The sequence below is a fragment of the Diabrotica undecimpunctata genome, chromosome 3 (assembly GCF_040954645.1).
Source record: "Diabrotica undecimpunctata isolate CICGRU chromosome 3, icDiaUnde3, whole genome shotgun sequence".
Classification (NCBI taxonomy): Eukaryota; Metazoa; Arthropoda; class Insecta; order Coleoptera; family Chrysomelidae; genus Diabrotica; species Diabrotica undecimpunctata.
Genome location: NC_092805.1, coordinates 159912997 through 159928771, shown reverse-complemented (window position 1 = coordinate 159928771; position 15775 = coordinate 159912997). Strand labels below are relative to the sequence as shown.

General features: G+C 33.8%; 1 protein-coding gene across 5 annotated transcripts in view; it reads right to left on the bottom strand.

The window, feature by feature from the left end:
- The window catches only part of LOC140437680 (embryonic polarity protein dorsal-like), a 107540-nt gene extending 97285 nt beyond the window's left edge, over positions 1–10255 (bottom strand). Inside the window, exons 1-2 of one of the 5 annotated variants that reach the window (XM_072527333.1) lie at positions 9865–10255; positions 9722–9776 (exon numbers count right to left, since the gene is read on the bottom strand). In XM_072527333.1, the coding sequence (XP_072383434.1) occupies positions 9722–9740 (19 nt within the window). In that variant the 5' untranslated portion in view covers positions 9741–9776; positions 9865–10255. Of the gene's footprint in view, positions 1–7203; positions 7550–9721; positions 9777–9864 lie in introns of those variants that run through there. The other 4 variants (XM_072527334.1, XM_072527331.1, XM_072527332.1 and 1 more) reach the window with 4 other exon arrangements.
- Between the last annotated feature and the right edge of the window lie 5520 nt (positions 10256–15775).

Below are 15775 nucleotides of genomic sequence, written 5' to 3'. Positions count from 1 at the left end.
TTCTGTAACGAGATCTTGCTTGCTTTCATCGCCAATTACCATATAATTGATCTTATTTATATTTATTTTTAATTCACATTTCTCGTACTTCTTAAACTGTTTCCTTAGCATATAGCTTAAGTCGTCAGTATCAACAACTATCAGTACTTAATCATCCGCGAACAGAAGAGAGCATATTGTCATCGAATGCGATAGTCTATAGACTAGTACGCATTTCGATGCGCATCGCCCCGCCTCGAATTTTCCCATTGGCTCTTGACCTGGAAATCCCTATTTATCGCTCGAACAGCGCATATAAATATTGGCGATTTTCAGGTCAGCCAAGTCAGTCCCTCACGGGCTCTCCGAGAGCTTAGTGCTCTCGGGGCTCTGCTCCTGTTCTATTTTCCATACTCTGTGGCTGAGTTATTTTCAACTTTAACTTGGTGTTTTTATTTCGACAATCCTTTGTCATGTAAGAAAATATCTTAAGAAAAAAAGAAAATAAGCCATCGGAAGATCACAACCTAATGTACCATTTTCGACGAGGAATTTGTTGTGTAAGAAATATCTTGCCTTTTTCAAGGCAAGACACCGAAGATATAAATATTTTCCAAAGTCGATAACCCTAAAATGGACTTAAGTAGAGGAGCTCTCGACAGTATATTCGAAGCCCTCTACAGAGCACCCGGAGACAACAGAAGGTGGTTAGACCCTTATTTGTTCCCCCGAGGTGACAATATATTATGTCATTTCCCACCGTTATTCCCATTTGGCCACATTTACGGAGCTAATCCGAAAATCTTCAGACGTCATCTTACCTACTTTGATACAACAACACTAGAGTGTTGTTCAGGGTGACTAAAGCAACAGCTCTAGAGGCCTTGTAGTCCCCTAGCTTTCAAAAACTTGGTTATTTCTCTTCATTTTTCCAGTCCCTTGCTTTTTATCTTCAATCTTTCACATCTATTTCTGACAATTCTTGCTTTACTGCTTCCAACCATTTCTTCTTTGGACGTCTTCTTCTTTTTTCCCTATTTCTCCTCCATTCAGTTTTGTTTTAACATTTCGGTTCTCTGGTATTCGTATAATGTTACCAAGCTATCTAACTCTTTGGGCTAGCTATTGATTTTCCATACATCCCCATTATTTCATTATTTGTTCGTCTTTTCCAAATATTATCTACCGTCTTTATTCTGGTATTCGTATAATGTTACCAAGCTATCTAACTCTTTGGGCTAGCTATTGATTTTCCATACATCCTCATTATTTCATTATTTGTTCGTCTTTTCCAAATATTATCTACCGTCTTTATTCCTCTATTATTAGTAGCAGTTATTTTCTATTAATTTCAAAATACTTATTTGAGCAGTAGTTGTACTTCCTGGTCTAAAACCTCCCTGGTATTTTCCGATCACTTTGTTACCATATTTCACTATTTTGTCTTCTTTTTTAGAGATAGGACAAATAAGAGCACTATTCCATTGTTCGGCATTTCTTCCTTTTACCAAATTGCTAATTTAAAGCGAAATATTCGTTCTTTCAATATTTTGCCACCTTCCTTAAAAATTGTCAGCTGCGATACCACTGTCTCCTGCATTATTTAGGTCTCTTATTATTTCTTTTACTTCATTCAAAGTTGATTCTTTGCACGTCCCTTCTTCATTGTCTTCTCATATTACTCGACTTCCTCTTATTGGTCTGTATTTAATAGCTCTTAGAAGTATCCCGCCCATCTATTTAATTTTTCTGTTGTTTTTTCTCTGGATTTTTTAACTTGTTGGTAGACATTTTGTATCTCTTTGTTTATGTAGGTTTCTTTTATGTTTTTCAATTGCTTTTCTAGCTGCTATCTTTTCTTCTTTCTGCAAATGATTTTAGCTTCTTCTAGCCACAGAGTTTTCGATCGCATTTTGGGTATTTTCTATATCTCCTTGCAGTTTTGCTGGTTTCTTCTTGCTAAAGCATTACTACATTCTTCATCGAACCAGTCTTGCCGTCTCTTTATACACACTCTCCCTATACACTTTTCCGCTGCTTCCTACATGGCTGTCTGCATGGTCTGCCATTAAAGCAAAACTTTTAATAAAAACCAAACAGGAACTACTATCTACTAAAAAGAAAAAAGTTGTAAATAATGTTGAAGAAAAACGGATAATATCCAAGTCTGTTGCATGAAGCCAAACTAATCACCTACAACAAAATAATTATAAATGTTCGAAGGAACTTAAAGTTTTTATGGAATCGTAAAGTTTATTAACGGCTGCACGGAATAGGATATCTACTTTGATTAGAGTTTGTATATTATGTATGTACTTAGTATTTTAATGTATTACATGCAATTAAAACCATAAAAACTGCGGTGTTTTACCTGTTGAGACATAAAGGTGGTTTACTAGAGGTGTACGTGCAATGAATAAAAATAATGTGTCCTTGACTTAAGATATTTAAATATATATAGTAGAAATCGAGACAATATTATATTGAAACTAATTTGGCAACTTTCTTTGCGGCGCTTTCTTAAACGTTCGATGTATTATAAACCGTTAAATAGGTTATTAAATTTTTTTTGTTTTATTTAAAGTCACTACTTTAAATGTGAAATTTATATAAAGTTAAAGTTTTAGATAGGTACTACAGTGCACATAATGAACCACAGCCAGACATAAGCCATACAAGGAACAGAAGAGAGTGGAGGAAATTAATCAGTAAAATGGGACGGAACTCGAGCAATGATCCGTGAGGCTATCAAGCTTACCATTAATATTTGTTTTGCAACTGAAACACTTAGTGCCCTTTGCTCCACCGTGGAGCTATATGATTTATATAGCACATAAAACAACAATATCTATAAAGAATTAAAAACTAGCAGAAATATATTACAATCAATATGCTAGTCAATTTTGAAATTTACCAGCCCTTTCACCGACATGCCTTTGTAAACAACTTTAAAATAATAGGAACTAAACTAGAGAGGTTCTCCTGTATATCTACAAGAGAACCAACTTATTGGCCTACAGATCCAAATAAATATCTTAGATTTCTGTGTGATTAAAGGTATATCTCTTAAATACTGCGTAATAGAATCATGTTGGAGCCTTTCGTCAGACCATTCTCCCATTCTAAATGACCTAGACTCCAAGGCGATACTTAGAAGTAAGCCTCCAGTCCTAACCAAGAACCAAACAAACTGGAACATATTTAGAAGTACACTTAGAGAATAAATATTAATTAACTTGATACTCAAAATACAAATTGAAAATGCTGTACAATATCTTACAATCTAGCTGTACAATATCTACAAATTACAAGCTATACAATAGAATTACAAATAAATAAGTACTGGAGAGGGTTGGTAAAGAAACATAACTAATCACCACTATGCAAACCAGAAAACTGGAATACCTAGGCCACGTGATGAGGGGACCAAAATATGAAATTTTGAGACTCATAATACAGGGAAAGATTCAAGGAAGAAGATCTGTTGGCCGTAGGCAGAACTCAGGTTGAAGAATCTACGTGATTGGTATCAATGCAGATCGATTGATTTGTTTAGAGCAGCTAGTTCAAAAATAAAAATAGTCGTTATGATTGCCAACCTCCGTAGGGAGACGATACTCTAAGAAGACTTCTATACAAAAGGCGGGATGGAGTGCTACTTCTGAACATACAATATGGAAGGAAAGCCTAAATTGTTCTCTAAGTGCAAAAAGCTTGATTGAAGAGAAAAGAAAACTGAGGAGAAAGTGGCAAAACACACACGCACCAATTGACAAAGCAAACCTAAACAGAATTAGCAGAAGACTTAAAAATCTGTTAAAAAAAGAAAAAAATAAGTGAATCCAAACTTATCTAGAAAATCTGACACCGTTGAAAGATACAAACTATTCTTTATGGAAAGCGACGAGAAATTTAAAAGGACCACAAGACGCCATACCTCATTTAAAAAATGTCAAAGGTAAATGGGCAAGAATAGATACAGAAAAATCCGAGGCATTTGCAGAACATCTTTCGAAAGTATTTAGTTCATTTACCAGAAGTGCCTGTAGAAAAAAAAGAACCACTTCATTATTTTCTTGACACTCCATATTTATTGGAACTACCAATCTCAGGGCCAGGATACGCGCCAATAAACAAGACGCCAGGATACGATCTCATTACAGGTAAGGTCCTTCAAGAACTAACCCATGATTGCTACAGAATAATTACAATGATATTCAATGCTTCAATCAAACCAATATTGGGCAAAAAAGATCTTATACCTGACCATCAATTACTAAGAAATACCGTACTGCAGCCTTTTTATATGCCTCTCAAGCTTTTGACAAGATGTGGCACACAGCATCTGATAAAGAAAAACCTGCCTTACACTTACTTCAAACTGCTTAAATCATACCTTACAGAAAGAAGATATCTAGTAAGGTATAGTGAAGCCCACACAAAACTCTACCCCGTCAAATCGTGTGTACCTCAGGGTAGTGTGCTCGGATCGATCTTGTATCTGTTATATACGGCTAACTTATCAACAAGCAATAACCATACGCTTGCAAGATTTCCAGATGATACTGCTTTCCTAACATCTCATAGTAATCCAGTAATAGCATCAGAGATATTGTAACTACATCTAATCTGGAGAATTAAAGTAAATTCCTCACACATTACATTTACTCTAAGAAGAGGTATATGTCCACAAGTTAGCCTCGATGGATATCCTTTACTCCAAAAGGATGACGTAAAATATCTAGGCATTCATCTGGACAAAAGATTAACATGGGCCGAACATATATGATCGAAAGGACTACAACTAGGAATTTTATACAGAAAACTTTACTGGATGCTGGGAAAATACTCACACCTATCGATCGATAGCAAGCTGATTATGTACAAAGTTATAATAAAACCCGTTTGGTGATATGGTTCGCAGCTCTAGGGATCAGCCAGCAAATCTTACGTTATGGAAATACAAAGATTTCACTCTAAACCTCTAATAACAATTACTAATGCCCCTTGGTATATCCAGGATGACTCCTTACATAGAGATCTCCAGGTACTAACAGTCTCTGAAGAGTGCAAAAGAATTTCTGAACAATATCAAAACAGGTTGCGCGTGCATCCTAACACTCTGGCATACAATCTTCTTCACAACCAACAAGCGAAGAGATTAAAGCGGTATGATCCCTTGGACCTACCAAACTGTTCCTAACAGTGCCTACAGTATTTACACCTTCAACAACGCCCAGCCATTGTGATCTGTGCCGCTTTTAGTAATCGTGTTGGCGTATCTGTGTATGTGCGCATCCCACCGGTAAACAAGCTAAAATTTTTGTTATGATGCTTTGGTCACTGGACCTTACATCTCTCTGACATTGTAAAGACAAACAATTTTACTTATTGTTTTTATTGTGAAACAGATTGTGAAAATACTTAGATGTTAATAAAAAAAAAACTAAAGAGGGATTAACAACAAAACAACACCTACTTTCAAGTAGATAATTATTTTTATAAACAAGATTTTTAATAAGCCATGGGCTCCTCATTATCTCCATTATTAGCAGATATTTTCATGGAGGAATTTGAGCATAACATTTGCTAAACATGACCAAAAACCCACAGTATGGTGGAGATATGTAGTTGATGTTCGTCATTTGGTCTCGTGAGTTTGGCCACCATTCAGAAGCACCGGATAAATTTTGATGGACATTAACAGTAAAGAAGAATCAATCAAGTTCACCATGAAAAAACAAAACGACAACTCACTACCTTTTCTGGATGTGTTAATCACAAAGGAGGATACAGTATATGCAACCAAAGTCCACAGAAAACTAACACCCACCAAGAGATATTAAAAGTATCACTCAAACATCAACATAAATGTCAAAAAAGGAATTATCAAATCATTATAATGATAGAGCCCAAAACACCTGCTCTAATGATGTATTTCAGGAAGAAAAAAACCTTAAAACAATCCAAACAACACAGACGAGAGATCAAAGAGCTGCATCTATAAAATACTTTGTGAATGCAACAATTTTTATATGGGAGAAACCGCAAGACCACTAAGTGTCAAGATGAACGAGCATGAATTGCCTCAAAAACAGAGCATAGTTCACAATGAACAGATGCATTAATAGCCATGAAAGAAACAGAGGACAAAAAGAGGAAAAGCATCTAGAACTATAGATAATACATAAACACACAAAAAATTAGAATTTGATATCTGCCCGAAGGTGCAATATCACCCTCAAAATTTTCAACTCAAAACATGGCTATTGGACTACCATATGGAGGCCAAATAAGTCACCTGTCAAATTGGTAAAACAAAGTGCCAATTAAGGTCAATAGGTTAAAATACGTCTTTATTTTTAAAATAATCTTTTTTGAAAACGATTTTCAGAGTGATAAGGGATAACGTCAAAGTCAAAAACAAATGTAATTTTTATTATAATTAAAACGAAAAAAACATTAAAATTAATAAAAGAAAGTTGCGAAAAACATCAAATTTAGCCAAATAAAGATAGATGTGTAGAAATAACTTTAATAAATATGTAGAAAGTCCTTTTAAAAACAGGTAAAACATTGAAATAAAAGAAGTAAAAAGGGAAAAGGAATCTTAGAGATTAAGAATATCAGGAAAACAGAACAAAAACCAATTTTGATTTAATACAAGATCACAAAAAAATAAGCAATTAAAATAAAACATCAAATGTTAACTAAATAGACATCCCGATTAAAAGAACTAAAAAAATTCCAGAAACAAAGCTCAGAAATAATAATAAAGTATAATATGAGTTTAAAATAAATAACAATTCCAGCTGAATAAAAAAATTGTAGTGAAAACTAGGACCAATAAATTATAGTACCTATATGTATAGTATAGGAAGAAAAAAATATATCTGATTAAAATGATCCGATAACTTAAATATGCATCGATGTATTCGGAACTTGACATGTTTGCTTTCCATGTGAAGATAATAATTTATCAATATGGAACACACAAGATAAAAAATAAAACATTACCTATTCCAAAGTTTTATTTTAAATATTGCTTAAATACTTCCGAAATCCTTAAAAACTTCTTAAAATATTTTAAATCCGAAACTTGTATGTTTTAAGCAATAATCAGTATTTAAAAATGAAAAAAAATTCTAAAATATTTAAACATCTTTTATAGAGCCCCGTAAATTTATAAAATTCAAATTTAAACAGCCATTTGGTTGTACATACCTAACAAAAATGCAGTTATCTTCAGATTGTGCAACAATCTCAATATTGGGTCCGGCATTTTGTACCAAAATACAACAATATCCTTGTTATTAAAACAAAAAGTCCGATAAAATTCGTCACGTTTCGTTTATTCGAGGTAAATATTAGCAAAAGTATCCCGAGATCACCAACACATCCTTTAACATTAACTGTAGTATATAAACAAGTAGTCAAATTTGAATCTTATTATTTATATAGCTGACGATTTCCCCCGCTACTATTGCACAATTGAATATTAAATTAATAAACAAAAGGAATAAGGCACTATATTGAATAAGGTCTAACTTGATATCATAATGCGAACTGACTATTCCTGGATCTATTGCCTGCTATATAAGAGTACCGGCTTTACCCCCTCCACTGGTACCGGCGTTTGCAAATTTGCATAATAATATTAACAAAAAGGATACTTCACGCAGTTCGGCAGTTCCCTTATCCCTATTATGAAACCCCTAATAAGATCTACTTTATCGATGTCTTTATAAGAATACCGGCGATTCTCGTTCACACATTTAAATACAAGATCAAGCAATTTTGCAAAATCGTAATTAAAGATTCATAAACAATGAAATATGTATTCTATGTACATAATAGGTGTTAATAGAACTTTTAGTTTTCTATAATTAATTTTATTTGATATCTTTTAGTTTAGTAGAAATTCAGGTAATGCAGAAAAATGAAGAATGATCACTAATGTTTACAAAACAAAATCATCAAAACTGTCGTTTTAAAACATACAGGAAAGGTATAGACGAAAGAAATAAATAATAACAGAAAAATACAGCCAAAATACGTATTTTTAAGTAATCAATCTCATAAAATGAATAAATTTTCGCCACAATCAGGTAAGATTGGCCAGCTATGATATTGACAATGACGATAATATTAAGAAGAGGGAGATAGTAAATATATAATACAACAAACATACTCAAGAAAATGGAGAAATAGAATAAGGTGAATATTAAATACTGAACACAAATGCAAATAACACCTTACACGTATCTATAAGTAATCACATTACAACATAAGCGAAAGACCTGGTCATGATTCCGAAAGACACTTTAAAATGCATACAATATCTCGATGATGAACTATGCTTCGTTTAATGAATCGTCTTATGTATTTCATTTCATTGTGTTAAATACAGGATGTCTGTCATATGTCATAAATAATGAATTCTTCCTATAATGACCATTTTTTTTTAAACTTTTAGAAACAAAACTTTATCAAACAAATGTTGGCTAATAGGAGATTGATATTCATAACATAAAGTTTACATATTTTTAGGCTATTAGGAAATCCCTCCAAAGTAATCTACTATTATAGTAAAATCCATTCATTAAAAGTGGAATTTATATGTACGAAATATACAAAATGCTAATTTTTCTTAAGGAACTACTCAATTTAGAGGATTTTCCATTGAAATTGTGACATCGAATTAAAACATTGTTGTTTTTGTTACAGACGATTTTTTAAGATGAAAAGTGGACAGGATTCTTCCTTACAAAGAGTGCAAGGAAATGGCGAATAGACATAAATTCCGAACCCAATAAATACATAGGTGTATATTTATAGGATTTGGTATATTATATACTATACTCGTAGATATTGTCAACTTATAATTACGTCTAAATATAATTTGATTTTGGTCAGTTGAAAAATCATTTTAAGCAATTATTGAAATTTGAAACGTGTTCATAAGAGTTATTAGAGAAAATTCCTATTGTGATGTCTAAATGTTATATTTTATTAGCAATTTTTGTAAATAATCGATAACATTAGTTACCTATGTTATTATACTCTGTTTCAATAAACCATGCACGCGTAGATGTAGTCTTTAGTAGATGGTCATTTCCGTTAATTTTTGAGCAACTTTTAATAGTGTATTATTTTTTAATTACTCATATCACCATATCAGTCAGATTTATCCATGTATGATAAATCATAAATACTATTGTTTACTAGATCTATACAGTTCATTGCAACAAAGTGAAGATATATTCGAAAATTATGTGTAGTGTAATCATTTTAGTAAATATATGGGATCCTTGTAGTTAATGTAGTACAATCATAATGTAGTAATCGTAAAGTCTTTTTTCGCGGCTCATAAGTACTTACTTCAATATTCTATGTTTAGATGTAACTAAAATGTAAGATTGGACTTCACAAATGATAAAAATAAGCATGCAGGATGTTAAGCTACGCTGTGATCGAAAAAAAGTAACAAAATGCTACCTTAAAACAGAAGTAGTTTAGTACAAACACATAGAGAAACTAAGGAAACAAGAATCTACTCAAATAGATAGGTACTTTGCCAAATATTTTTAGTTCATTCACCGATATAAATAGAAATGTTAAGTTAGCTAGATAGCGCAAGTTCTACAAAAATATTCAGGAGCCAGCACAATTCAACGATAAATTACAAAACAAATGAAGCATGCTTTCCAACAACAAATAAAACACGTAATTATTTACACACCTAAATCGTGGTAATCCATGATAATTTATATTTCTAGTGGAAGTTCTGGGCGATCCTTGACAAAAAGAGCGCGTTTTAGTTACAATGTACAGTGAGATGATTTTTTTATATAAGAAAGTTTTTTAATATACAACCTGCCATACCTTAACAAATAACATAACAAATTCCAAACAATACTTTAAAATTCAAGGTCATCAAACTTCACTCGCCGCGATTATTTTCATAAACAGATCCTAGAAGTAGATTATCACACTTGTCAACTTTTTAAACTTTCACTAAAAATATTCCTTGAAATCTGATAACACACTGCTGCAACGGCCAAGCAAAACGAAATAAACGAAGCCGTTCCTCGGGATTATTTTAAGAAACGATGACGATGACCAAGCCACGATTCCGAGAAACCGCGAGTTGCGATCTGTTGATTGGATGCTACGATCACGTGTGGAACACAAATTGTTCACGTTCAAAGTTTGCCGAGCAGCAACTTCGAGTCTGAAGGTTTGATTGCGACTACTTCGACGCACGACGCGCGGATTCTCTACTTGCGAGTTTTGATTGCAATTACATAGATACAATTACTGAACGTTGCCATATCTATGCTTACCGTTTCTTTGTCCCGCCTAATAATTCGACAATAATTTTGGGAGAAACGTAATATCATCATCACTTGAGTCCGTTACGTATATTGCTGAAAAGCCTTCTATATTTTCCCATTTCTTCTATTTTGTTTTCTTTTAAATTGTTAGATCATCAGTTTTAGATCTATTTCGTTCTGAGATCGTCTATCCACCTTTTACGGGGATTCTTCTTGTCCTATTTTCTTCGGGTTTCCATCTCTGGATTACTTCTATATTTGCGCTCTGCATTAATTCATCCAGCTCATAGTTCATTTTTATTCTCCACGAACCATTGCCGGGTTGGTTCAAATATCTTCTTCAATATTTTGCGCTCAAATATTCTCAATTTTCATTAGTGATTGAAAAGGTTCAAGTTTCATATTAATGTATGACCACTGGTCTAATTGGTTTAAATGAGATAGCTAAACCTGGCCTTATACAAAAACCAATATAGAAAAACTGAACGTCCCCAAACAGAAATTGAAAAGTAAATGTTGTGAATACGACTGGGAGACCAAACGGAGAACAAACTCGCGGATCCGCAATACGACAAAAGATGGAACTAAGAGGTGATTTATTGTAAATTTAGGACAAGTAAAACAAAAACAAAAAAAAAACCATGAAGAGATGGCAGAACAAAAGCTGGCAGAATACAGTAGATGAAAGATCGTGAGAGCGCGACATTTGGAAATATCTTGGGAAAGCGTATACCCCGGAATGGATAACTTGAGATGCTGCAAAAATATGAAGACGGAAGTGCTCTTAGAGTGTCTAAGGCTGCCTAGGCTTATCTGGATTTCGTATTCAAGAAATTTGTTTTATATATCACTGTCGTTTATCAGTAAGTTTTTTAATCTCTACTCTTTTCTTAGAGTGCCCTCTTCATTTCTGAAGGTCGGCAATAATTCTGACAAATATTTTTCTCTTGTAAGAATTCTCAAATAAGGATTGAACGCGTGGACCAAAAGAAGAAAAGTGGAATCGAATCAACACATCGAAAGAATGACAGAAAATAGAATAGTACGAATAGCAAGAGACAAATCGCCAAATGGAAGAAGATTATTGGGACGACCGAGGAAAAGATGGTCAGACAACGTCAATTTAGGCTAAAAACCGAAGTAAAACAGGCAATAAGCCTATTTATAAAGTAGGAAGAAGAAGAGGAATAAGGATTGAGTATCGAGACCATTCCACTTTCTGATGTTTTTCAACCATGAACATCCCCTATCAGGATCCTGGTAGTCCTGGGCTGGGTTTGCGCTTCTTGATAATGTTAAAAAGTTCTGTGTCATGGACCATTTTACGCAATATTGCCTTGTCCATGGTATATTCAGGAGCCTTCTAAACACACACATCTGGAAGGTCTCCAACCTTCTCATAACACTTTGGTTCGTTGTCCAAGCCTCTGCCCCATATAGGAAAATATAATTTATGTATATTTTCACGCATCGATACCTAGTATCCAGTGAAAAGGTTGTCTTGGTCAAAAGGTGTTTAATTTTTAGGAATGCAGATCTTGAGTATTAAATTCAAACTCGGATTTCAACCTCCGGGTCTTTATCTTTGGTTATCCATGAGCCAAGCTCAACGTAGCCAAGCTATCCATTGACGTCTTCTATGGGTGTTATAAATTTGAATATTTGAATATTAGCTTGTAGATTTGATATTTGCTTGCTACCATTGCTTTGCTGATGTTGATTTTAAGACCAAAGAATTCGCCTTCTCCCATATCGCCCTCGTGTATGGAAAAGTCTAGAAGTGGCATCAAGTGAAACCAAAATGCGAGAGCATTTCCTGGAAGGAGTAGGAAAGAAAGACGTAAGAAGACCTGGGGAGAGACGCTTAGGCAAGACAATACTGTAAAGAGGATAAACTTATGGAGAAATGTAATTAGGGAAGGCGACCCCGCATAGGAATAAAGGCAAGTAGAATGATGGTGGGTATCGTAGGTACCTCTAGATGCCATAAATAGATACAATCATAGCCCAAAACACAAAATCAATCCCATATCTACCTTATCTCCGAGGTAGCAAGGAGATTTCTACTAATGATCATGGTTGAATCCATTTAATGATGAAAGGTGGTATATTTTTTCCCGTTGCAGGAGCGTTGATATACTCAATAAGTTCTATAAAATACCTCTCTATGTCTATGAACGCACATAATCACTTTTGTTTAAGAGAAGACCTTCAAATATGTTTGGGAAAAGTAATAATGTCATCGAAAAAGAGATGTAGGAAGAAAAGGGAATTCCAACTGTAGAACTCCCGATTAGATGAAAAATTCGCCCGGTACTTGGCGTACAATTCTTGTTTGTATAATTTTAAAGGAATCTAATTTTAAAGGTATATTCACGTATACCCAAATAATTAAAACGACCATGCCAAAAAAATGATCAAAGAAAAAAATACCTAAAAAATCTTAATGTCTGGATTGAAAGTATTAAGTCACAAATTCGAGAGAGATAGATTATTGGAAGAAGTCAATTGGATGGACCGTGGACAGTTTGATACAGGTTTTAAAACCTATGAAGAACTGAAGTGTCCTTTTTGTTGATTTTGTTTTAACGTGACAACGTCTTAAATTAGGTTGTGGCTCGGAGTCACTCATGAAAAAGTGTAACGCCCGCTCACGTCTGTTACGATGAGTCACCGAACGAGAGAGAGGCCCGCCGGACCGGCGAATGCCTTGCGTCTCTCTCCCACTCAAACATGATCGGTCCGCTGGTGCGATGCTATTTCTCCTATCATCGTCCTATCCTCAACACAATCACTCAAATAGAAATTAGTTGTTTACATGTACAATGTTTTAGTAAACAAAATATATTTCTATAGTTAAAATTTGTGCAATTCTTATTTTCATTCAATTCCTTGTTCCTATTGTGCAATTTAATAATATTCATATCAATAAATATTCTACCGAGAAAAAGACGTTGTCACGTAAAATCTTCGCCCGTAAAACCGACTTTACAGGCAACCGATTTTTTTTTTAATAAATATTTTCATAATGTTAGGTTCATTTAAAACTGACTATTTTTACTTATTGGAAAGTTTTTTATTAACTTGGGATATACTGGGGAAAAACATTTTTAAGCTGTCAAGAAAAATTTCTTTTTACGATTTATTTAGTTTATAACAGATATGGCAACAGTGCGCTGAATCGCAACCGCTGCGGTTGGAATTAACTTGCGTTTTATTAGAGTTCAACTTTCATCTTCAAATTCACGGGTTTTACGTTCTTCAGGTGACGTCAGATCGGACTAGAAAATAATAAACCATCAAAATACGTACTACTATAACAGGTAGTTCATTAGAAAAGTTCGAAGTATATAATTAGAATTAATAATAGTATTATTAATCCAGAAATGTTAAACACGATATCCTTGGACTACCATTTAGATGAATGCATTGAATATAGCGAAAGATAAACATATTTTGTGTTTAATACGACTCGAATCGAAACTAGACACGAGAAACAATATAATAAAAAAATAACAATGTTTGTTTAATGCGCAGTCTTAAAATGCAATCGACCATCAGCAACATCACAGTACTGAACCAAGTATCTGTCGGTGTCGATAGCATCAGTACCAGTACAGTGGGTAAAAACATCAAAAAGGAAAGATCGCGAATGATAAAAAACCAACGAGGAAAACATGGTAAGATCCAGAAAACTCACGAAAATTCAAAAAAACTGTAACTGAACCACTAGGAAATATAGACACAACAAACATTAAAAAGCTAAACAACTCTAGAACACAGCAGCGCTAATAAAGGCAACAAAAGCGGGACAAAGAGAATAAAATCTGCTGCCACACCAAAGCATTAATGGAAAAACAAAGAGAGATGAATCGGAGCAACTCAAGAAATAAGTTTTATAAACAAAGAGATCTCCAAAAGTATCCGGAATGACATTAGACACTACAAACAAACACTAACTATCGAACAAAATAAAAGAATGACAGTTCTGAGAAGAAAGCTAAATAGCGACAGAAAAGAAATTATAAAGCTGAAAAACATCAGTTAAAACAACATCAACGACAGAAATTGAGGCGGTGGCTACAATAATGAATGGGCCTATAGGCCTATGGGCCTATAGGCCTATGGGCCCTTCTTCCGGAGAACACAGAATTGAACCCTTTATGTTGTTTTCTGTCAGTCTACCAATCTTTTCTACGATATTACGGTTTTTTACGTTGGTACAACACTTTTTTTAGTGAAGTGTTGGCACAACTGAGAAAGATTTGTGCCTCTAAATCAACTCTGTTTTGGTAAATATCTGACAATGTGATTGAAGTTATGTTATATTTCTTTCAAAGAAAAATACTCAGGACTACCACTACGAAATGGATGGACCGACCTTCGAAGATTGGTTCGAAAATAACTTAATGCTAAATTTGCCAGAAAAAACTGTTGTGGTAATGGACAATGCCTCCTATCACAACAGAAAGTCAGAACAAATTCTCAACAGTTCAACACTAAAAAAGATATTCAAGAATGGTTTCTGTCACCCTATCACTGTGAACTCAATCCCATCGAAATGGTTTGGAGTGAAGTGAAACGGTATATAGCTGGACGCAACGCGAATTTTAAAGAAGCTGAAATGCGAAATTTAATTACAGCAGCGTACCGGGTGATTACGCCAGAGAAATGGAAAAACTACGTAAACCACGTGATAGCAACAGAAAAAAAAATGTGGGACATTGACAATTTGTTGAATGAAATCGAACCAATTATTATAAATATAAATAACGGAGATAGTAATGACAGTGACGATAATAATGATGATGATGATAGTGAAGCAGAAACTAAATGTGACAGCGATTGACAGAAAAAGGAACTAAATATAATGGTGTATAATTACGATTACTTATACACGAAATTAAATACAATAACCTTTTTTATTTTCAACTTATTTATTAGTTTTATTTTCGAATATTTCTACTTTTTGTTACTGCCAACATATACAGTGCGGTTTTTAAAAGTCCTTCCATCCTTAACTTTTGAACGGAACAATACATAAATAAAATGTTTCCTTATATTTTAGTTTTATTTTATTCGATTTTATTTAAATCTATAAACAAATGGTTTGTATCGCTAGCACATACTGTAGAATTAAAAACAAACTGCTTGTGTGACATAAATAAAAGGCATCTCTTAATTTTCATTTTATTTTAATTTAACCCAAGTATGTTGTAGCAAATATTATTTATGTTTGAGAAGCACTGAGAGAAGGAAGTCAGACAGGGCCGTTAGTGGGCATTAGTACTTAAGCTAACCTCAATACAAAAGATGGATTAGGCTAAGTAGTAAGAAGTGACGTTTATTTTAATACACGTTTGTAAAGAAATATGGCATCGATGTTGTGCATTTACCCTGTACAGACTAGTCACATTGAGACAATCTATAGCAAGGTTGCAATCATCTTCGACCTGCAA